The following is a 23836-nucleotide window of genomic DNA, read 5'->3' on the forward strand; positions in this document are numbered from 1 at the left end:
CTTCCTGAGCACATCTGACTGAATTTCCCCCGAATAAGCCCCTTAAGTCACCCAGCTCCACCTACTCGGCAACATCTGAACAAACTCAGCTCCGCACCCAAAGCCCTTCCAGTTCCATCCTACGTCAATGCTTCTCAAACTAAAGTGCATCAGAATCACCTGGCGGGCCTTGTAAAATGCAGATTCCTGGGCCCAGCTTCCAGAGAGTGCTCCTCAGTCGGTCTGGGGTAGGGACCCGAAACTTGCATTTTTAACAAGTTTCCAGGTGAGGCTGATGCTGGTGGCTTGCAGACCACAGCTTAGGTAGCACTGGCTAAGACACCTTATCCCAGGACCCTTCATGCACTCTCCCTCCGTCCTCTGCCCTCAGCACCCCATGTGCTTGAGCCTTTGCCCAGCCTGGGCCCAGTCCAGGAATTCCCTGCTGCCAAGTCTGACGCTATGGGTCAGATCCCAGAACCTCCTAACTCAGGATAAAGTTGAGAGGTTGTGCTTCTTTTTAAAGGGAAAGCCTTTTTGGGATTTGAGCCAGAACTGGAAGGACTCTAGTAAAATGCAGATATTTGGGCCCACCCCCAGACACAGGCCTCCCTGTGGGACATGCTGCTATGGTCGCTTTCTCCATGTACGGATGAACAAAGGATGGCCCAGAGATGGGAAGTGACTTTTCCAAGGGCACACAGCACATGAGACGAGAGGCTGAAGAAGAATGCAAGTCTCAAGTCTCCTTCCTGTGCAGTTCTGTGCTTCTTGTGCTGCCCTTTCCGAGCTTAAGGGGTTCTGCTTTTTTCTCCTTCCCTCATTCTACTTTCTTGTGAGCCCAGCTGGGCCCCAGCATTTCAGGCTGATGCTGATATGGAGCCTCAGGGGGCTGTAAAACTTGGAAAAGGAAGAAGAGTGGAGGAAGGGACAAGAAAATGGGGGAAGAGGGCCGGGCGCGGTGGCTCACACCTGTAATCCCAGCACTTTGGGAGGCCGAGGCAGGCAGATCACGAGGTCGGGAGATGGAGACCATCCTGGCCAACATGGTGAAACTCAGTCTTTACTAAAAATACAAAAATTAGCTGGGTGTGGTGGCGCACACCTGTAGTCCCAGGGAGGATGAGGTAGGAGAATCGCTTGAACCCAGGAGGCAGAGGTTGCAGTGAGCCGAGATTGTGCCACTGCACTGCAGTCTGGCAACAGAGCAAGACTCCATCTCAAAAAAAGAAAGAAAGAAAGAAAGAAATTGAGGGGAAGAGATAAAACCCTTTGTGGTGAAGGGAGGAAGGAATGGGAAGTCACCCAAGGCTGTCCAGGGAGCTGGGGGTGGGGCTGCTTCTGGAACCTAAACACACGTACCACCTCCCCTTCCTCTGACCCAATGAGGTCTCGAGCTGGAAACCACAAACCCTCGCTGACCCCACAGGAGCCAGCGTCTGGCTTCCCTCTGCAGTGGCCACATGCTGCAGACCCGGAGTGGGTAGTTAGTTGGTTAATGCCAGTCCTCCTCCCCCGGAAACGGAGTTCTGTCGACAGCCACCACCACCGCCCCCATCCCCGTTCCCCCCTCCGTCAGAGCTCTACCTTATACCGCTGGGAGTGGGGCTGGTGTGGAGCCTGGAGGTCACCCACTGCCCTCCCAGGGCTGCTCCAGACAGCATTAAGACCCTGCAGGGCGCAGGTGAGACTAACAGCTGGGAGAGCTGCACGAGGCATTTAAGACCTGGCTGGGACAGGTGAGTCAGCCCAGTGGGGGCAGGGCTCCCGGAAGGAGGATCTACAGTTGGAGTTGCCCCACCCTCATGTCACCTGAAGAAAAACTGGACCCAATTCCTGACAGCTTCATTCTGCAACCGCCAGTCTTCCACCCAGTGAGTTGTCACTGTAATGTGGAACCTCCTCATTCTCTGGGCTCTTCCCTTCCAACTGGGCCCAGACTCCTGGGTGGTGGGGTGGAGAGGACCTCAGTCTTTGGCTCTGCTTCTCCCAAGCACCTGCCCTGGGTTCTGGAAGGCCCTCCTGAGCTAAGCAAAGTGGCTGACTGCTAATTCCCACTTGGGTGTAAATGACTGCTAGGCTTCCAGGGTTGCTGCATTTTGAAAGTGGTGAAGCCTAGAGTCGCAGTGCTCTGCCCCTACTGTAAAGGATGCTAGGAGGATGAGGGTGTGGGTAGGATTGTTGGGGGGATGCTGATTACTTAGTAAGGAGAGTCTCATCCCCAGCTTGGAAGGAAGGGTCGGGTGGGAATTTCCACTCAGGGATGGGGGTTGCGGGGGGTTTCTCTCTTCCTCCTCTTGCTCAGTCAGTGCCCAAGAGGTTTTCTGAAGCCAGGCAATGATTTACAGGAGGCTGAATTCCCAGCAGACACCCTCTACTAATGAGCATTAATTATCACTTTCTCTTACTTGGCCCTCCCCTCCCATGACAGCTGCATCCTCTCAGTTAATTACAAGCCTGGAGGGAGCCTGGGAATGGGAAGTGATCAACTGCTGAACCAGCTGAGCTTGCCAGGATGGCATCCCAAGCCTCCCTCCCATGCTTCTCAGGTGCCTGAGGAATGGGCAGAAGCAGCTGCCCAGGTTACGGCAGCTCCTTGCTTTAGAGGCTGCGAGTTCCCACCTGGAGGGCCATCCTGGTGGGTTTCAGGTTTTTCTAGGTGGTTTGGGTTCCTAAAGGTTGCTGGGAGTTAGAGAGCAACACAGGAAGGCCTATCTTGTGATACCACTGGTATGTACCTGCCGTCCTGCTCACACTCATTCCCAACACATCTATGCAGAGCCCTCATGGCGCCAGGCGAGGCACTGAGCCTACAGGAGGGAAACATAAAGCTTCAGTTTTGAAGGGCTTATAAACTCCTAGGGAAAACAGCCAACCAGACCCTCTAAGCCAAGGGCCAAGCCAGCCACATGAGCAAAATGCCCTGGGAGCTCTGGGGAAGAAAGGAATAATCCAGGAACCCAAGTAGATGATGCTTGGAAAAAGAGTCAGGGTGAAAAGAGACAGGAGGAACAGCCCAGAAAAGGCAGGAAGTTGTAAAAGTGTGTAATGTATTTTAGGAAGGCCAGGTAACTTCTTTTTTTTTTTTTTTTTTTTTTTTTGAGACTGAGTCTTGCTTTATCGCCCAGCCTGGAGTACAGTGGCATGCGTGATCTCAGCTCGCTGCAACCTCTGCCTCCCAGGCTCGAGAAATTCTCCTGCCTCAGCCTCCTGAGTAGCTGGGATGACAGGTGCATGCCACCACTGCCAGCTAATTTTTGCATTTTTAGTAGAGATGGTTTCACCATGTTGGCCAGGCTGGTCTCGAACTCCTGATCTCAAGTTGATCTGCCTGCCTCAGCCTCCCAGAGTGCTGAGATTACAGGCATAAGCCACAGAGCCCAGCCCAGGAAACTTCTACTTGGGGAAAGGTGAGCCTGGGAAGGCCATTTCAGAGTTAGCTGTCAGTTCCTAACTTGTCCATTCTTCTTGCTTCCCAGTTCCTAGTCTCCAGCCACTAAACAGTCCTCAGAAAGTCCCAGTACCAGGCTTCTGGGGACCAGGGTGGCATCTAGTGGATGGCAAGCGTCCCTGGGGTCACTGCAGCCTGTTGTGCCCTAGGAGCTGGGGAAAGGCAGCTGGCTGGTGCTGAATTTGGCAAGGGAGCTGAATTTGACTTCTCTGGTGTAATGTGGCTTTGCTGTATGAAGGTCCAGGAAAGGGGATTAGGTGGAAGAAAATATTTCAGTGAACACTGATTTTTACCTCTAAGGAATTTTCTGTTTGGGGAGGAAAAGTTGAGTTTTATTCTGCTCCTTTCCTCCCACTCCCCTGACATAGAGGTTCCTAAGCCCTTTCTCCAACCCTGCATGGATGGGTTTCTCTTCTTGTTCAGGTGGTTCCTTATGTCACGACAATTTTTGGAGGCCTGCATGCAGGCAAGATGGTCATGCTGCAAGCAGTGGTCCCTCTAGATGCACACAGGTAAGGTGGGGGAGGTGGCCCAGGGGGTGCTGGAGCTCAGTCCTAGAGGCATCAAGCTGGAGGGCCCCTCCTTGCCTCTGGGATCTCTGTGGGTCTCTGGTCAGAACTGCACTTTGAGAGGCTCACCTCCCAGTAGGTTTCAGGTGGACTTCCAGTGTGGCTGCAGCCTGTGTCCCCGGCCAGATATCGCCTTCCACTTCAACCCTCGTTTCCATACCACCAAGCCCCACGTCATCTGCAACACTCTGCATGGTGGACGCTGGCAAAGGGAGGCCCGGTGGCCCCACCTGGCCCTGCAGAAAGGCTCCAGCTTCCTCATCCTCTTTCTCTTTGGGAATGAGGAAGTGAAGGTGAAGGAAGGGATGGGCATTGGGTGGTCTAGAATTTGTGTCCTTGTACCCTTCCTTCCCTTAGCCAGACTCCCCACGATGCGGTGTTGAGTGTCATTGGTAGTGGTTAAGTACCAAGAGGACCAAGAAGCTGCCATGCCCAGTTCCAGGCTGCCCTGGGCCTACATGACAGTAAGAAAGCTCTACAGTGCCTGGCTCCAAAGAAGGCACTGCTGTCATAGTCATGGCCAGCACTTAGAGAGCACCTGCTGTATACCAGGAACTGTTCTAAGCCCTTTAAGGGTATCTGCTCATTGAATCCTCACAATAACCCCATTAGGTAGGTACCTTCATTATCCCCATCTTACAGCCACAGTGCCAGGGAAGAGGGAGAGAGAACCTGACCTCAAGGTTTTGACTTCTAATGTGAGCTCCTGCCAGAAACATGATGGGATCTTCAGACTTCTCCAGGAGACAGGGCAGCTCGCGGGAGGGGAGCCTCTTGAGCCTCAGTTTCCTCACGTAAATGGAGTGAAGATGATTCTTTGGGCTGCTGAGAAAGCACAGTGAGGGGCCTCTGTGGGGTAGAGGGAGCGTTGAAGGTGCCTTGATCTCCAGGCCACCTCTGCAACCTTTGGAAGATTACTTAAGCCACCCAAGGCTCTGTAAAATGTACCTACCTCATAGAGTTGGTATGAAGTTAAGTGAGGGAAATTGAGGGAAAAGTGCTTGGCAATGCCTGGGACGTTGTTATGAACTCAATGAACATTAGCTGCTGATAAGCCAGCCTCTGTCTGTCTCTCCAGGTGAGTGTGAACGGACAGCACTTTCTCCACTTCCGCTACCGGCTCCCACTGTCTCATGTAGACACGCTGGGCATATTTGGTGACATCCTGGTAGAGGCTGTTGGATTCCTGAACATCAGTGTAAGTTTCCTTAGGACCAAGGCCTGGGCAATGGCAGTGTCTAATTTCCCCTGACTCCTGGACAGGCCTGGGACCCCTTCCTCTACCCTAGACTGAGAGAGGGCAGAGGCCCTGTGTACCAGTAATAGCCAAGGTGGAGGGAGTCCACTGAGGTTTCAGGTGTGAGTGGGCTGAGGGGGAAGAGAAGGTGATGGCAGGAAGAGAGGCCAGGAGCTACAGGCAGGAGCCTGTACCCAGTGTGGGTCTGGTTAACACTGAGAAGCAACGCCCAGGAATGATTTGGCACACTGGGGCTGAAACAGGCGGCAGCTGGCTTTATCATTCCCACCTGATGGGCTTATCAAAGCCCAGATTTCTGGGGCTTGCCACGAGAGATTCTGATTTGGTAAGTACAAGGTGGGGCCTAGGAATTGGGATGTTCAAAATGCCAGCAAGAAGCCACCACTGACCAGCTGAATGGGAACATGAGCTCTAAAGGCCAAAGCCAGGGCTCTGCCCATCTCCCAGGCATAGGTGGGGGACTGCAGTGGTCCTAAATGCTGCTGATACTTTTCTGTCTTTCTGAACAGCCATTTGTGGAGGGCAGCAGAGAGTACCCAGCTGGACACGTGAGTCTCTTGTGAGCAAGGTCTGAGCAGCCACACCAGCCGATCCGCCCTTCTGTACGGCTGCTCCCATTACACAAGGCCCAGCTGCCCCTTCCCTCACTGCTACGGTTGCCATGGACACAGCTGGTTCTGCTTCAGTCTCTGTAGGGCCTGGATTTGCCTCTCCCAGCCCCTCTCCAGGCCCAGCTTGGGAAGATGAATGGGGGTGCACTGCATGCAGAGAGGGCAAGACCCTATATTCCTAGCAGGAGAGGCCTTAGTTGAAACGCTCATTTCTCAAACCACTCCTGCGAGGTGGCTGGGGTTGGCCTAGCAGGACAGAAGGGGAGATGAGGCCCATGTACTGCTCAAGGCCACACAGGGAGTGGATGACAGATCCTCCACCCCATTCTTCCCTATTATTCCAGGGGTGGTGAACCTCTGAAGTCCAGAGGATCCCACTGGGGCTCCAATAACTCACCTGCTACTGTGAGAGAGACAAGCCCCAAAGATTCCCAATTTGTCAGAATAACAAGAGGTTCTCTTTTCCTGAGCAAACACCACATGGCCTTGTGTTCTCTCCTTCTTTCCCTGACAGCCTTTCCTGCTGATGAGCCCCAGGCTGGTGAGTGAACCTCCCTCCCGCTCCATCAGGGCTGGGGGCGAGTCTGGGTAAGCAGCTAATGAGCTCCTCCTGGTGGGAAATCCCCAGCCCCAGGATTTCCCCTTCCTTTATAGAAAACTGCAGGCTGTGGGTAGGCCAGGAAGTTGACGCCCTCAGCCCCAGGATTTCCCCTTCCTTTATAGCAAGCTGCAGGCTGCGGGAGGGCTGGACAGCTTCAGGCTGAGGCTCCAGCTTCATTTGACCTTTTCTCCACTTATTCTGAACATTGTTACTTGACACTTCTCTGTGCCAGGCCCAGTGCCAGGCTCTAGGATAGAGGAACAAGCTGGTCCCAGCCATCCAGTTGCTCACAAGCTGGTGGGGGACAGACCACTAGATGGTCATTACAGTTCAGGATGCAGTGAAGGGAGAAGGACATGGTGGTCGGGACAGAGAGAGGCCAAGCTCGGTCTGGAGGGGCCAGGGAAAATGTTCAGCAGGAACAGCGTACAGGAGGCCAGGTGCTAAACAAATAAGCAGCGCCTCCTGGCTGCAGGTCTGGGCAGAACATGCCTGCCCGGGTGCTCCCCTGCCCCCCGGGGGTGGGTGGTTCTCCCCAACACCCCCGAGAGTCAACTTCTCAATACCTCCCTCGTTCCTTCAGGAGGTGCCCTGCTCACAGGCTCTTCCCCAGGGTCTCTGGCCCGGGCAGGTCATCATAGTGCGGGCACTGGTCTTGCAAGAGCCAAAGCAGTAAGTATCCAGCATGTAAGTGGAGTGGAGGGAGCAGCCTCTCTGTGACAGTCATGTGCTCTATAAAACATCATCTCTTTTAATCTCCTAGCCCCACCATTTAATCCCCATTTTACAGATGAGGTAACAGAGGAGCAGAAAGGAGAAGTGGCCCAATTTGGCAGAGCTTGTGAAGGTCAGGCTGGGACTGGGACCAACAGCCCCAGTGCTGGGAGCATCATTCCTGCTGGTACATGTAGTCAGGCCTAGCCTCTTGTCCCAGGTCCTAGGAAAGGGGCCCCAGGAAAGGCCCTTTGTAGATGCAGGCTGAGGCCCAGAGCAAACATGTAGCTTCCCATGGTAACACAATGTGTGGTTCAAAAGATACAGCCAGACTGCCCCAGAGAAGAGGACTGGTATTTGGAAGCCAGGACTTGGAGGGACACAATGACTATGTGGACACTACTTCTCCTACATGGTGGTTCAAACCCAGACCTGTGGCTGCAATCCAGTTAGACAAGAGCCACTGGCCAGCCTGCCTCGAGGAAATGCATCTGGGCCCGAATGCCTGGGTTGGCATGTGCTCAGGACACCTACTACCTGTGCAACCTTAGGGCAAATACTTTTCCTCTCCGTGCCTCTGTTTCCCTGTCTGTAACAAGGAGATGATAGACCGGGCGTGGTGGCTCATGCCTATAATCCCAGTACTTTGGGAAGCCGAGGTGGGCGGATCATGAGGCCAGGAGTTCAATTTTTTTTTTTTGAAACAGTCTCGCTCTTGTCCCCCAGGCTGGAGTGAAATGACATGGATTACAGGTGGGAGCCACCGTGCCTGGCCTTCTTACTTAATTTTGTTTTTATTTTTAAGTCACTGACCTCACTAAACCCTTACCCTGGCCGGGCGCGGTGGCTGAAGCCTGTAATCCCAGCACTTTGGGAGGCCGAGACGGGTGGATCACGAGGTCAGGGGATCGAGACCATCCTGGCTAACACGGTGAAACCCCGTCTCTACTAAAAAATACAAAAAACTAGCCGGGCGAGGTGGCGGGCGCCTGTAGTCCCAGCTACTCGGGAGGCTGAGGCAGGAGAATGGCATAAACCCGGCAGGCGGAGCTTGCAGTGAGCTGAGATCCAGCCACTACATTCCAGCCTGGGTGACAGAGCGAGACTCCGTCTCAAAACAACAACAACAAAAAAAAAACCCTTACCCTGCACGCTCTCAATCATGCCTGTGAATTCCTGGGCAGGCATGAAGCCCAGCACTCAGTGGCCTGAGCCTCCAAAGACAGGCACGGCTGAGTTGGATTCCTGGTTTTGTCTCTTATAAACGGTGCAGTCGTGGGCCAGTCACTGAACCTCTCTGAGTCTGAGTTTCCCTGCCAGAAAAAGGCGAACAATAACTCCAACCTGCTAGGGAAAATGAAAAGTACTCAGGGATGGAACCAACACTTCTTCCCACAAAACTTGGAGGCATGAGACCAGGTTCATATCGTAGCTCAAAGTCACAAGGTTACTAGTGACATAGTCAGCAAGTAACTGCCCTTTCCCAAGGGCCATGAATGCATGTGTCCTAGGAAGCCAGACAAGTCTCATAAATAGTGAGGAACCCAGCTGGGAAGGTGGTGAAGGGGAAGGAGTATTTCCATACACCCAGTCACGCCAGATCTTCTGACTATTTTTAAAGCGAAAATAGAAGCCGTCTTTTATACAAACTCTCCCAATTTTTGAATATTGTATTAAAGTTGAAGAATACTATGGACCAGACAAAACATTCCTATATACCAGTTCAGCTGAGATCCACCAACACGAAGATTTAGCACAGCACCTGGTACTTAGCGAGGCTGCAGAGAATGCAGCTGCTGCTATTTTATGAAGGCAACCGATGGCTTGAATGGGGCAGAGGGAGTAAGAGATGGAGGGCGCAGGATTCATCTGCAGTGAAAATCTATCCCTCTTTCTCCACCTCATCCCTTCCTTCCTCCTCACTGAGTGGGAGTGTATGACTGCAGCCTCAAAGAGCTTCCACAGAGCTTCACTGGGCATCTGGTGATTTGTGATTATTCAGTGATCTAGTGGGCATCTAGTGATTCATGATTATCCAGTGATCTGGTGAGCTGAGCTGCATGGAGGTGAAGTAGGGAGACACTGAGGCCTCCTCACCAAGAGTTCGCAGGCCAGGGGAAGACAAAGCGTTGTCTGGCAGGACAGGGTAGGGGGAGCCATAGTGGGGCTGGAGGCTCCACGCAGTCCACTCTGCAGGGTTCCTGCCTTCCAAGCTTCTTTCCAAAATTGAATCCTGGCCACCTCCTTCCCAAAGCTGGAAACTTACGGGACCTCCTCCTGTGAGGATCTACCAGTAGTCCCTGAAAGGCCTGTCCAGGGCGGCCTTTTCCCCTACCTTACCTGCTCTCTGCATCTTGTCGGGATGCAGCCTTCTCTGGCATAGTGCTTCAAAGAAGGAGACTTTGGAAGTTCCCAAGAGATAAAAGTAATCTGGGCCAGGCACAGTGGCTCACACCTGTAATCCCAGCACTTTGGGAGGCTGAGGTGGGTGGATCATGAGGTCAAGAGATCAAGACCATCCTGGCCAACATAGTGAAACCCCGTCTCTATTAAAAATACAAAAATTAGCTGGGCGTGGTGGTGCACACCTGTAATCCCAGCTACTCGGGAGGCTGAGGCAGGAGAATCACTTGAACCCGGGAGGCGGAGGTTGCAGTGAGCCAAGATTGTGCCACTGCACTCCAGCCTGGGTGACAGAGCAAGACTCCGTCTCAAAAAACTAAAATAGGCCGGGCGCGGTGGCTCAAGCCTGTAATCCCAGCACTTTGGGAGGCCGAGACGGGTGGATCGCGAGGTCAGGAGATCGAGACCAACCTAGCTAACACGGCGAAACCCCGTCTCTACTAAAAAATACAAAAAACTAGCTGGGCGAGTTGGCGGGCGCCTGTAGTCCCAGCTACTCGGGAGGCTGAGGCAGAAGAATGGCGTAAACCCGGGAGGCGGAGCTTGCAGTGAGCTGAGATCCGGCCACTGCACTCCAGCCAGGGCGACAGAGCGAGACTCTGTCTCAAAAAAAAAAAAAAGAAAAAAACTAAAAGAAAAATAATAACCTGGTTGCCCTATTTGAGAGGCAGGTACCGGATCCTCCCAACCCCAAATCTGGGGTCATGAATCCTAGTTCACATCCTAACCTGAGGCTGTACGACTATTACTCATAACAGAAGTCGTTTAACTTCTTGTTCTCATCACTTAAACGGGCTGACAAACTCACAGCACAGAATTTGTGAGGATTAAGGAAAGGCAAACTAGCTTCTGTAAAACACCTACTGTGTGCTAGGAATCACTAGTTTTCACATACATTATCTCCTTTGTTGCTTTTTGTGGCTCTGTGAGGTACAGATTGTACTATTTAGTAATATTTGTAAACAGTAGGTATCATCTGAATGCTTATTACATACCAGGTGCTGTTCTCCATAAGCATTTTTTATGTATTCGTTTAATTCTTAGGGCAATGCCACAGGCAGGTACAGTGCAGTTATCTCCATATTACGGATGTGGAAATTGAGGCAGAGAGATTAAGAGTCTTGCCCAAGGTCACAGGACTAGAAAGTAGCAGAGCCAGGGTTGAACCTGGGCTGCCTGACTCTAACCACTATGCTATTTAGAAAACATTTAAGACAATTTTTAAGACAATACCTGGCACTAAGCATTCAATAAATGCTAGCTGCGGCTATCATCATCATAATCACCCCCATTTTGAGAAGGAGAAACTGAGGCTCGGGCTAGGCAATTTTCACACATTTCCCTCCCACCCCCATCCTCCCGTAGTCAGTAGATGACAACCCGAAGTCAGTCTCAAGTTCGTCTAGAACTCGTGTTCTTTCCACTGTTCTGAGCATCCAGCCGTGAGGCTGTCATAGGCCCTCAGTGCTTGTTTCTGGAGGCTGAAGCAGCTCAATCTTCCATCCACTCCCCCACCTCCACCCTTCCCCTGGGGCTGAGCAGCAGCCTGTGGGCAACGGGCGCTGATCCCTTCTCCTTCCTCCTGCTTCCTGCAGTTTCACTCTGAGCCTGAGGGACCAGGCTTCCCGTGCTCCTGTGACACTCAGGGCTTCCTTCACAGACAGAACTCTGGCCTGGATATCCCCCTGGGGGCAGAAGAAGCTGATCTCAGCCCCCTTCCTCTTTTACCCCCAGAGATTCTTTGAGGTGGGTCAGAGCCAAGTGGTTACATCCCTTCAGGCTGGAGCACAGAGCTGAAGTCCCATAATGACCTGGGAGACTCTGGGGCGGGTGTACAGGGCAGATGTTATGGGGTGGGAGGCCCCAGCCAGCAGAGCACAGCGAATGTCTGTACAGCAGTCCTCAATGCTCCACTCTGATGCCAGGGATCCCATGGCCAGAAACTCAATTGGTGCAGGTAGGGACCCAACATCAGCTTTAGTAAAAAGCTCCCCTAATGATGCCGACACGCAAAACCACTCCTCTACAGGAAGCAGCCCCAGTTACAGGTGGTGAAACTGAGGCCCAAGGCTGGGAAGATCCTTGTCAAAGTCCACAGTGGACTGGTGACAAGCCAGGCCCCTTGTCCTGTTCTTTTCCAGCACTGTACTGGCTGCCCCCTGGGTCCAATCTTTGTGTCCTCTGAGAGGAGGAGGGTCTCACTGGGGAGCGCATCAGGCAGACAAGGGAAAGTCTGGCTGGAAGCTGCAACCTCCTCATTCCTCCTTTCCCAGGTGCTGCTCCTGTGCCAGGAGGGAGGGCTGAAGCTGGCGCTCAATGGGCAGGGACTGGGGGCCACCAGCGTGAACCAGCAGGCCCTGGAGCAGCTGCGGGAGCTCCGGATCAGTGGAAGTGTCCAGCTCTACTGTGTCCACTCCTGAGGAGGGTTCCTGGGAAACCCTGACAGAAAACAGGAAGGTCAGCCCACACCCAGGGCCCAACTCTCCTCCCCTCATTAAACCGTCCACCTGACACCACCACATCAGGCCTGGTTCACTTCTGGGCTTGAGTCTGCAGGAGCTTTGGGCCTGAGGGAAGGCACAAGGGTGCAAAGGTTCCTCGGACTCTGCACCTTCCTCCACTAAGAGCCTGGGATTTGGCTCCATCTGCCTTCAGGGCCTGAACTGCACTCACAGAGGCAGGTTTTGTAGACTAACAAAGATACTCCAAAATACAATGGCTTAAAGAATGCGATCATTTATTCTTTATTATTTATTTGTTTCATTCTCATCTAGCAATTCTAGAGACAATGGTCCAGGTTAGTGGGGCAGCTCTGCTCCCCAGAGACATTCAGGGTCTGTCCTAGCCATTGTTCCACCACCCCCAGGGCGTCATCATTGTCTCCTTGGCTGAAACTCAGCTGCCACCCTATCTTGGTCTCAGCCACTGAGAAGGCTAACAGTGGCTGTGGACAAGACCCACCTGATCTCATACGCCCCAGGCCTGGGTCTGACACACACCAGGATGTCAGTCACATTTTATCTGCAGGCACTCGCTCTCGGTCTCACTACCTGCAAGGGAGGCTGGAAATGTTCTCTAGTGGGACATCCATGAGACCGGCCACATAGAATAGTCACAAAATAGCAAAATAGTTTTATTCTATTACTATAAAAAAACAGGGAGAATGGATTTTGGTGGATAGCCACAGTCTCTGAGACAAGTAGATGCTGTTAATATCCTCATTTTATAACACAGGAAACTGAGGCACAGAAAGGCTAAGTAATTTGCCAAGATCACACAGTGAGTAAATCATGGGATTAGAACCCAGGGATTCTGTCTGCAGAGTTTGTGGCTCTGAACCATAAACTATTATCTAGTGTACACAGGCACACTAGAGCTTCCAGATAAAGATGCGCATTGGAGCTGGAGGCTTGAGAGGAATCAAAGAACCCTGCAAATTGAAAAGTACAGACAAGAGAAAAGAAGGACCACCACCAAGAAAAGAGCAAGATTAAACGAGAAATAATTTAAGAATTATATATAACTGTATATAATATATACCATACAAATATATATACAGCATAGCATACATTATACAGCAATACATGTGCCATGGTCTGAATGTTTGTGTCCCCCAGCTAAAATTTATATGTTGAAATCCTAGCACCCAAGGAGATGGTATTTGGAGGTGGGGCCTTTGGGAGGTGATTAGATCATGAAGGTGGAGCCCTCATGAATGGGATTAGTGCCCTTATAAAAGAGACTCCAGGCTGGGCGTGGTGGCTCATGCCTGTAATCCCAGCGCTTAGGGAGGCCAAGGCAGGCAGATCACCTGAAGTCAGGAGTTCGAGACCAGCCTGGTCAACATGGCAAAACCCCGTTTCTACTAAAAACAAAAAAATTAACTGCATATGGTGGCACATGCCTGTAATCCCAGCTATTCAGGAGGCTAAGGCAGGAGAATCGCTCGAACCCAGGAGGCAGAGGTTGCAGTGAACCAACATCATGCTGCTGTACTCCAGACTGCATGACAGAGCCAGACTCTGTCTCAAAAAAAAAAAAAAAAAAAAAAAGTATAAGTAAAATAAAAGAGACTCCAGAGAGCTCCCTCAGCCCTACCACCATGTGAGATTGCAGCAAGAAAGCAGGCGTTTATGAAACGGGAAGCAGGCCTCCACCAGACACAAAATCTGCCGGTGCTTTGCTCTTGAATTTTCCAGCCTCCAAAACTGTCAGCAATAAATTTGTTGTTTATAAGTTACCCAGTCTAAGATATTTCAAAGCTGGACCCCTACCATTCACCATATACAAAAGTTAACACAAGATGGATTAAAGATTTAAAGTAAGACCTTGAACTGTAAGAATCCTAGAAGAAAACCTAGGAAACACCATCCTGGACCCTGATCTTGGAAAAGAATTTGTGACTGAGTCCTCAGAAGCAAGTGCAGCAAAAACAAAACTTGGCAAGTGGGACCTAATTAAAGAGCTTATGGGCAGCAAAATAAACTATCAACAGAATAAACAGACACCACACAGAATGAGAGAAAAATATTATATTCACAAAGTATGCATCCCACAAAGGTCTAATATCCAGAATCTATAAGGAACTTAAGAAAAAAAACCCATCAAAAAGTGGACAAAAGACATGACAGACACATCACAAAAGGAGACATACAAGCAGCCAATAAACACATGAGAAAATGCTCATCATCACTAATCGTCAGAGAAATGCAACTCAAAACCACAAGAGCATATCATCTCATACCAGTCAGGATGGTTATGATTAAAAGGTCAAAAAACAACAGATGCTGGTGAGGCTTCAGAGAAAAGGAAATGCTTATGCACTGTTGGTGGGAATGTACATTAGTTCAGCCACTGTGAAAAGCAGTTTGGAGATTTCTCGAAGGACTTAGAACTACCATTCAATCCAGCAATCCCACTACTGGGTATATATCCAAAAGAAAATCATTCTACCAAAAAGACAGTTGGACTTCTATGTTCATTGCAGCACTATTCACAATAGCAAAGACATGGAATCAAGCTAGATGCCTGTCAACAGTGGATTGGATGAAGAAAATGTGGTGCATATACACGATGGAATACTATACAGCAATGAAAAAAATGAAACCATGTCCTTTGCAGCAACATAGATGCAGCTGGAGGCCATTATCCTTAGTGAATTAACAGAAGAACAGAAAACCAAATACCATGTATTCTCACTTATAAGTAGGAGCTAAACATTGGGTGTCAAGAACAGAAAGATGGCAATAGACTCTGGGGACTACTAGACTGGAGGGAGAAAAGAAAGAGGGAACGGGAGAAAGGGTTGAAAAACCATTGGGTATTATGTTCACTACCTGAGTGATGGGATCATTCACACCCCAAACCTCAGCTTCACACAATATATACACAGGTACTCTCTGAATCTAAAATAAAAGTTGAAATTATGTTTTAAAAGAAGATAAGCCTCAATTTCCACAAATATGTTTTATAGGATTTTTTTAGTAAAATGTATTCCGTGTATAGATTTTTAGGAGCACAGGAGAGCCTGCATCTCTACACTGCTTCCTCCCAATCATATATACAGTATATCCCTCAATCTATTTTGGTCATCCTTTATTTCCTTCTGTCACTGGGAAGCCAAGTTCTTTCCTTACTTTGTATTGATGGCCAAGAAAGAATATCCAATTGGAAAAAAAAGGTAAGCAGGTTTTATTGCTGGTCAGGAATGGAGGAGTGAGCCCTTTTTCTAAAGAACCCCTTCTCCTGAAGGTGATGGAAGCCAGGGAACTTTAAGGAATTAGATGTGGGGCGAGGAGGTATGTATGTAAGCATGGGAGGGACTCCAGATGTGCAGCTGCAGATCATAAACATGCTTCTTCATATGAGGTATGTTCAGAAAATGGCAGCAATTTTCTTCTAGGGGTGGGGATTTGATATGGTTTGGCTGTGTCCCCACCCAAATCTCATCTTGAATTCCCACATGTTGTGGGAGGGACCTGGTGGGAGGTAATTGAATCATGGGGGCAAGCTTTTCCCAGGTTGTTCTCATGATAGTGAATAAGTCTCCTGAGATCTGATGGTTTTAAAAAGAGGAGTTCCCCCCCCCCTTTTTTTTTAAGTTTTTAAACTTCTGTTTGCATATTTTTCTAAAATTGTGCATTCCAGTACTTAAAATCATTTGAACAACAACAACAAAAAATGGCACTCTGGTTAAACTGTATTACAGCCTGCATGACACCTTGGGCCAGCTTGGTTTTACTCTAGATTTTACTGTTGTCCCACCCCACTTCTTCCACCCACTTCTTCCTTCACCAACATGCACGTTCTTTCCTTTTCTGCCAGCCAGATAGACAGATGGGAGTGGCAGGTTTGGCCTTCATTGTCAGTAGTTCTTTGATGTGAAAGGGTCAGCAGAGTCACTTAAACTTGATCCGACCTCTATGCATCTTACAAAGTTAAACAGCTAAAATAAGTAAAATAAGAAAGCAATGCTTGTGGAATGCACCGTGCATATTGGCAGCACATGCCTCATTACAATTCACCAGCTTGCTTCTCCTGTTCAATCGTTTCTTTGGAAGGCAGTGGATTTTTCTCTTGTGCTTCTGTCTTCTTCAGTTGTGACTTATCTCTTTGCCTGCTGCCATCCGTGTAAGATGTGACTTGTTCTTCTTTGCCCTGCACCGTGATTGTGAGGCTTCCCCAGCCTCATGGAACTGTTAGTCCAATTAAACCTCTTTATTTTGTAAATTGCCTAGTCTCAGATATGTCTTTATCAGCAGCATGGCCTAATACAGGACTTTAGCATTACAATGATATGTTAATGACCTAAAGGTAACAAGGGGTCGCCAGCTCTGGTTTGCTGGGATCTTGCTCTGACCTTATCTTCCTCCAGTAATTGCCAAAGAGTCCAGAGACTCCAGCGGCCTCCTGGGCCATCTGAAGTTCTCTTAAGCAAACATACATGTAGATAAAATGATTTAAAAACCTGTTTAAGGAAGAACAATGAGTTTTCTTAGTTATCTACTGTTTAAGAAAATAATGAGCTTTCTCAGGGTTGTCTTCAGGGTTGCCCTGGTAACATAAGATGTGTGTGTTTGTTTTTACCAGGACCTTGCACAACTTTTGTTAGATTTATACTTAGGCACTTTATAGCTTTGTGTGCGATTTGTAAATGCTATCTTTTTAAAAAATTGTATTTACTTGATACTGGTACAAAAATGCACCTGATTTATGTATATTAATCTCATTCCTAGCAAACTTGCTAAATTCTTTTATTAGTTCAAATAGACAATCTTGCACTGGCACAGTGGTTTACACCTGTAATCCCAGCACTTGGGGAGGCCGAGGCAGGTGGATAACTTGAGGTCAGGAGTTTGAAACCAGCCTGGCCAACATGGCGAAACTCTGTCTCTACTAAAAACACAAAAAATTAGCTGGGCATGGTGGCACACGCCTGTAATCCCAGCTACTCAGGAGGCTGAGGCACAAGAATCGGTTGAACCCAGGAGGCAGAGGTTGCAGTGAGCTGAGATCACACAACTGTACTCCAGGCTGGGAGACAGAGCAAGACTCCGTCTCAATAAATAAACAGGTAATCTTACCACTTGCAAAAAATAATGATTTCTGATTTCTTCCTTTCCAATATCCCTCTCCCTCTCTCTCTCACTCTTCTCCTACTCCCAACAATATTCCCTCCCTTCCTTCCTCTCTCCCTCATCTTTCCTTTGTTATATCACATTGGCCAAGAATTCTTGCACACTGTTGAGTAGCAGTGTGGTTAGCAGGCATCTTTGACCTGTTCCTGACCGTAGGGAAATGCAACTAAGGTTTCACTATTAAATATGAAGATTGGCCGGGCGCGGTGGCTCAAGCCTGTAATCCCAGCACTTTGGGAGGCCGAGACGGGCGGATCACGAGGTCAGGAGATCGAGACCATCCTGGCTAATACGGTGAAACCCCGTCTCTACTAAAAAATACAAAAAACTAGCCGGGCGACGAGGTAGGCGCCTGTAGTCCCAGCTACTCGGGAGGCTGAGACAGGAGAATGGCGTGAACCCGGGAGGCGGAGCTTGCAGTGAGCTGAGAGCCGGCCACTGCACTCCAGCCTGGGTGGCAGAGCAAGACTCCGTCTCAAAAAAAAAAAAAAAAATAAATAATAAATAAATAAATAAATAAATATGAAGATTGTTGTAGGTTGGGAATAGATACTATTTTTAGGGTAAGGAGATTTTCATTTTTTCTTAGTTTGTTAAGAGATTTTTTCATTTTTTTCATAAGTGTCAAGTCTGTCTTCTGCATTTACAGATATGATCGTATTTTTTCTAATCTGTTAATGAGATAAATTACATGAATAGGCTCTCTAATGTCATGCTATAAGTATCTTTAAATTCCTTAAATTCCTGGAGTAAATGCATTTTTAATGAATACATTGCCACATTTCATTTACTGATATTACTGGTTTTGCATTAAGTTCATAAATTGGCTTATAATTTTACTTATCCATCCATCAATACTATCTCAGCCTTAGATTCTGGATTGTCTCTTTTCTGTGCAAGGTCATCAGTTGTTTATATGTACTCTAGGTCTTTATTTAATCCATAGATGCCATCTTCCTCTCTTTTTTTCTTACATTTTATTGTTGGTGATAAAACTGATAACTTTTTCTCATAGTTTCCCAGAGTCTGAATTCTACTGATTAATCCCTAGGTCATTGTTTAAAATACTGTCTCCTGTACTTCTTTTCATCTAGAGTTTTGATCAGATTCAGTTTCAATTTTTCAGCAAGAAAACCAAAACTACTATCTTATTCTCTAAATGTTTCCTTTTTTAATTTAATTTAATTTATATTTTCTTGAGAGAGTCTCAACTCTGTCACCCAGGCTGGAGTGCAATAGTGCAATCTCAGTTCATTGCAGCCTCCACCTACCAGGTTCAAGCGATTCTTATGCCTCAGCCTCCTGAGTGGCTGGAATTACACATATGCTCTGCCACTCCTGGCTAATTTTTGTATTTTTAGTAGAGATGAGGTATCGCTATGTTAGCCGGGCTGGTCTCAAATTCCTGACCTCAAGTGATCCACCTGCCTCAGCCTCCCAAAGTGCTAGGATTCCAGTCATGAACCACCATGCCCAGCTAAATATTTCTTTTCTATAGCTTCCTGTTCTTGTTTCCTGAATATATTTTCTCTTATCTCTTCCATGATATAAATTGTGGGGAGCCAAAGGCCCGTGGGACGTGACCAACTCAGCACTCCACTGGAGGCTATGTGATCAAAGAGCAAACTGTTTCTCATGAATGCAGGATGTGAGCAAACTCACGACTGCTTCTGCCCACAGAAGGTTTGCTGAGGGCAATCGCTTCCTGACACCGAGCTTCTTGAGGTTGTCTACTGGGACATCTAGGGAATGCAGTCTTGCAATCCTACTCTGGACCAAGCAGCTGACCCCTTCTTCCACACCCCTTCTCACTATCTCTTTTGCCTAATAAATACAGAGGGCTGTGTAAAGCTCAGGACCCTTATCCACTAGAGGCAAGGTGCCCCCGACCCCTTCTTCCAAATATACTGTTTTGTCTCTTGTCTCTTATTCCCGTATTTGTCCCCTCTTTGTTCAGTCCCCCTAGGTCCATGCGGGTTACATAGTGACACTCCAAACAGTGACAGAATTGGGCGCTCCACAAGTGGCTTCCGAACACAGGGACTTCAAGGATGTGAACAAAGAAGGTCTGCTGGAGCACAGGAACTGAAATTGACAAGGCAAACAGGGACCCTGGGTCAAGTCTGCTGGCAGTGGATATAAGGACCGTGTCCTAAAGAGGTACTGGGAGCAGTGCTTTAAAGAAGTACTGGGAATGGGAAGTTTTTGCAATCAGGGTAACATGGGGCAGACTTTGTCTATTGAAGAAAAACATGATGTGCAGTTGCTTAAAGTGTTGTTGAAACAAACTGGTGCTCAGGTTAGTTGTCAGACACTAACTAAGCTGCTGCAGGAGGTTATCACGCATCACCCATGGTTTCCACAGGCGGGCACTCTTGATGTGGAAAACTGGGACAGAGCAGAAGGACTAAAATGGGCTCATCAAAAAGGTCTTAAAGTTGATTCTTCTGTTTTCTCCGCTTGGAGTTTACTTCAACTGTACTTCTGCCATTATCTCCTTCTTCTTCTGTGGGACAGCAGGCTGAATCTAAAAATCTGAAAGAATCTGTTGTCCTACTCACAGCTCCAGTTGAAAATTAAAAAAAAAAAAACAGAAGAGGGAGGATAAAAATTGGCCTATACCGCCTCCTCCAGTTGCAGAAACGTCTGTACCGTCTCCTTTGGTAGCAGAAGTAGAGACCGCAGTACAAAGAATTTTACGCTTTGCTCCCATAGCCGGAGAGCCCTTAGGATCTTGTGCTTTTCCTATTTCTGTAAGGCCTGATCCAAATAATCCACAGCAGGTTATTCATGAACACACTCCACTAGAGTGTAAGTTGTTGAAGGAATTAAAAGTGAATGTGGTAAATAAAGGCAAACAGAGCCCGTTCACTTTAGGATTGCTAGAATCTGTGTTCGGTGCTATGCGTCTTTTATCCTTTGATGTGAAACACTTGGCGTGAACTTGCTTGTACACTAGTGCACATCTGACATGGAATTTAAATTTGCAAGAAACGTGTGCAGATGGAACCGTGTTGCTGGACATGGAGACATTACAGAGGATATGCTGTTAGGTGATGGCCCTTATTCAGACCTGGAACGTCAACTGGCAGTCCCAGACGCTGCTTATCAGCAGTGTGCACAGGACCCTAAATGCACCTGGGCCACAATTCCTGAAGAGAAAGTCCCAGTACCATCCTTTTTACATATAATGCAAGGGTCACAGGAGCCCTATGTGCAAATTCTTGCAAGATTATAAGAGGCAGTGAAGCGTCAGATTCCTCACACCACAGCTGCAGAAATGCTAACCTTAACTGTAGCTTTTGAGAATGCAAATGCAGATTGTAAACATGCACTGGCACCAGTGAGGTATGCAAAAACCTTGGGAAATTTTCTCTGAGCTTGTCAGGATGTAGGAACTGAGCTTCATTGCTCTGCAATGTTAGCGCAAGTAATGGCTAATTTAGCAGGTGGCAAATCTAAAAGGAGCCAAAGGTCAGACCCTAAAATGGGAAAATGTTATAATTGTGGAAAAACTGGACATTTTGAAAAAGGAATGCCACCAGATCTCAGGACAGAAAGGACCTTACAATGCAGTGCCCCACCCAGCTGAAAAAAAATGTCAGGACTTTGTCCTCGCTGTAACAAAGGAAATAACTGGGCTAATCAGTGCTGCTCAAAATTTTATCAGAATGGCACCCCCATGCTGGGAAATGAGAAGGGGGCCTGGACCCAGGCCCCACAACAATGAGGGTGTTCCCAGGCCAGCCCTCAACCCTGTTTCAGGGATGGGTTCCCAGAGGGACATTGATTCCCTCACCCCAGGGACACCAGGAAGTGCAGGATTAGATCTACCTGTCAGAGAATGGGTAACGTTACCTGGGGGAGACCAACCCACCAAGATTCTCAGTGGCATTTGGGGACCTTTACCAACAGCATATATGGGACTAATTTTAGGCAAAAGCCATCTTAACTTGCAAGGCATCACTGTAGTCCCAGGAGTAATTGACTCCGATTATGAAGGAGAAATTCAAGTAGTTTTAATGTCACAAGATCTTTGGGTTTTTTTTTTTTTTTTTTTTTTTTTTTTTTGAGACGGAGTCTTGCTCTGTCGCCCAGGCTGGAGTGCAGTGGCCGGATCTCAGCTCACTGCAAGCTCCGCCTCCCAGGTTCACACCATTCTCCTGCCTCAGCCTCCCGAGTAGCTGGGACTACAGGCGCCCGCCACTGCGCCCGTCTAGTTTTTTGTATTTTTAGTAGAGATGGGGTTTCACCGTGTTAGCCAGGATGGTCTCGATCTCCTGACCTCGTGATCCGCCCGCCTCGGCCTCCCAAAGTGCTGGGATTACAGGCTTGAGCCACCGCGCCCGGCCGATCTTTGGGTTTTTGAACCAGGAGAATATATTGCTCAATTATTGCTTATTCCCTTCAAGTCACACCCTTCTCCACGAAAGGAGAAACAAGGAAATAAAAGGTTTGGGAGCACAAATAGGTCAATAGTCAATAGTCTCATTGTCTGAAGTGTTATCCAAGTTCACTGTCTCATGACCAAGAAAATTAAGGAGCATAGCTCCAAAGGGTGAGGTTGGAGTGAAACTTTAATAAGCAAAAGAAGAAAGCTCTCTATAGCAAAGAGGGGAGCCTGAGTGGGATGTCATTTTACAGTTGAATGCAAAAGCTCTTATAAGAAACTCTTCTCATTTCTGTAACTGTTTGAGTAACTTCTCTTATCTGTTTAGGTGTCTCTGTAATTCCCCTTATCTATGCAGCTGTGGGTATGTCTCCAGGCAAGCCCAAAGCGCAACATCTCTTGTTTGTATAACTGTGAGTCTGTTTTAAGTAAGTCTCCCTCCCTTCCCCATGAAAGCTCCTACAGTGTCCCCTTGTACATGTCTGAAAAGGGGAGGAAACTTTTTCCTGGGAGCCCACTAATCACACAAAGTACAAAAGGCTTCTATGCTGAGAGCCTGCTTAACTGTGCAGCTGCAGCCTGAGCTCCCCAGGCTGCTCTATTTTTGCCTGTAGCTGTAATTTTTCAGGCAGGCTGCTTCTCTGAGGACCAGCCTTAGCTGTCTGCCTAACTGATTTTTCCTTTTATTCTCCCTCAACAGGGTGACTGGGAAAATAAATGGCTTTTTTCCCCAATAAAATTAGTCACTTTTATTTAAAAGAAACACTAAAAATAAGTGTGTAAAATTAAACTGCATGATTAAATACACATAAAAGTAATATCCATACTTTACATCAAAATCCATACACAACGTTTGTTGATTGCATAACAGTAAAGGAAATGGCAAAACTGAGAACTTGCTGCAAATGTTTGCAACCTGAAATAACTATAAAATTGTTTCTTTGGACGGGCGCGGTGGCTCAAGCCTGTAATCCCAGCACTTTGGGAGGCCGAGACGGGTGGATCACGAGGTCAGGAGATCGTAGACCATCCTGGCTAACACGGTGAAACCCTGCCTCTACTAAAAAAAAATACAAAAAAACTAGCCGGGCGAGGTGGCGGGCGCCTGTAGTCCCAGCTACTCCGGAGGCTGAGGCAGGAGAATGGCGTAAACCCGGCAGGTGGAGCTTGCAGTGAGCTGAGATCCGGCCACTGCACTGCAGCCCGGGCTACAGAGCGAGACTCCGTCTCAAAAAAAAAAAAAAAAAAAAAAAAAAAAATTGTTTCTTTAAAGGGAATTTAAGAATTAAATATATCCCTCAAGTAGTTGACAATGAAGAGCCCATAACTTATTTTAGTTACCAAATGTTTAAAAAGTGTTCTGTGTTCTTCCTCCCCAAAATGTTAGTGTACAGCTATTCTTATAAATGTTGAGGAGAGAAGATGGTGAGAAAGGAATGCAGAAACAACAGACTGACCAAGGCATTTCCTTCCACGCTGACAGCAGTCACCAGGGGTTGCTCTCAGGCACTGTTTTATGGAGATGTCCCCACATTAAGCGATGCTTTCTTCTATGACAATTTTTAAAGCCTATGCATTACTTTGTTCCATGTACATCACAGGGAAGCTCAGTTTTAGCCCAGAATTTAACTTGGAGACCCAGCTGTCTCCCTCAAGCCCCAAGGACTGGTTGTTCTGCTTCCTGAGTGAGTCCAGTGTTTGCCTCATCCTAATGGCTCCAACAGAAAGACTGAGATACCCACCTGTGGACACAGACAACCACCTTACAGACACAGAAAAGACCATGAGACTGGGCTCACATGAAAGGAAACATCCACACTGCATTTTCTGTTAAGAAACGCAGTTTTCTTAACAGAAAACACTGCGTTTTCTTATGTCTTTTTTTTTTTTTTTTCTTTCATGCTCAGGTGGAAGAAGAGATTTCTTTTTCCTTTTTTTTTTTTTTTTTTTTTGACAGTCTTGCTCTGTCGCCCAGGCTGGAGTGCAGTGGCATGATCTCAGCTCACTGCAACGTCTGCCTCCTGGGTTCAAGTGATTCTTCTACCTCAGCCTCCCAAGTAGCTGGGACTACAAGCACGCACCACCATACCTAATTTTTGTATTTTTAGTCAAGGCGGGGTTTCACCATATTGGCCAGGCTGGTCTCGAACTCTTGACCTTGTGATCCACCCACCTCAGCCTCCCAAAGTGCTGGAATTACAGGTGTGAGCCACTGCAGCCGGC

The 23836-nt window shown here is 48.1% G+C and overlaps 1 protein-coding gene across 10 annotated transcripts; it reads left to right on the plus strand.

Moving 5' to 3' along the window:
- The first annotated feature begins 1353 nt into the window (after positions 1-1353).
- Positions 1354-23437, plus strand: LGALS12 (galectin 12). Of its 10 annotated transcripts, XR_004053520.1 has the most exons (11): positions 1354-1853; positions 3854-3942; positions 4079-4292; positions 5078-5197; positions 5767-5805; positions 6383-6409; positions 7053-7141; positions 11182-11332; positions 11860-12043; positions 19181-19383; positions 23001-23437. XR_004053520.1 is itself a non-coding variant. In XM_030917431.1 (10 exons), exons 1-9 carry the CDS (start codon positions 1785-1787, stop codon positions 12004-12006), a joined length of 945 nt encoding a protein of 314 aa, XP_030773291.1. In that variant the 5' UTR covers positions 1354-1784; the 3' UTR covers positions 12007-12043; positions 19181-21258. The 10 variants fall into 10 exon arrangements, 9 of the variants coding, with proteins under 9 accessions (XP_030773291.1, XP_030773293.1, XP_030773292.1 ...); XM_030917431.1 differs by lacking the exon at positions 23001-23437 and having other exon boundaries at positions 19181-21258; XM_030917433.1 differs by lacking the exons at positions 19181-19383; positions 23001-23437 and adding an exon at positions 13503-13549.
- The last annotated feature ends 399 nt before the right edge of the window (positions 23438-23836 follow it).

This window comes from Rhinopithecus roxellana, chromosome 15 (assembly GCF_007565055.1).
Source record: "Rhinopithecus roxellana isolate Shanxi Qingling chromosome 15, ASM756505v1, whole genome shotgun sequence".
NCBI lineage: Eukaryota > Metazoa > Chordata > Mammalia > Primates > Cercopithecidae > Rhinopithecus > Rhinopithecus roxellana.

What these genes read in the sequence shown, in the direction of transcription:
- LGALS12 (XM_030917431.1), top strand. Translation starts at nt 1,785, where the DNA reads ATGTCACCTGAAGAAAAACTGGACCCAATTCCTGACAGCTTCATTCTG. An exon ending in AACCGCCAGTCTTCCACCCA is followed by an intron (nt 1,854 to 3,853) that starts GTGAGTTGTCAC and finishes CTTCTTGTTCAG; the next exon opens with GTGGTTCCTTATGTCACGAC. An exon ending in TTGGGAATGAGGAAGTGAAG is followed by an intron (nt 4,293 to 5,077) that starts GTGAAGGAAGGG and finishes CTGTCTCTCCAG; the next exon opens with GTGAGTGTGAACGGACAGCA.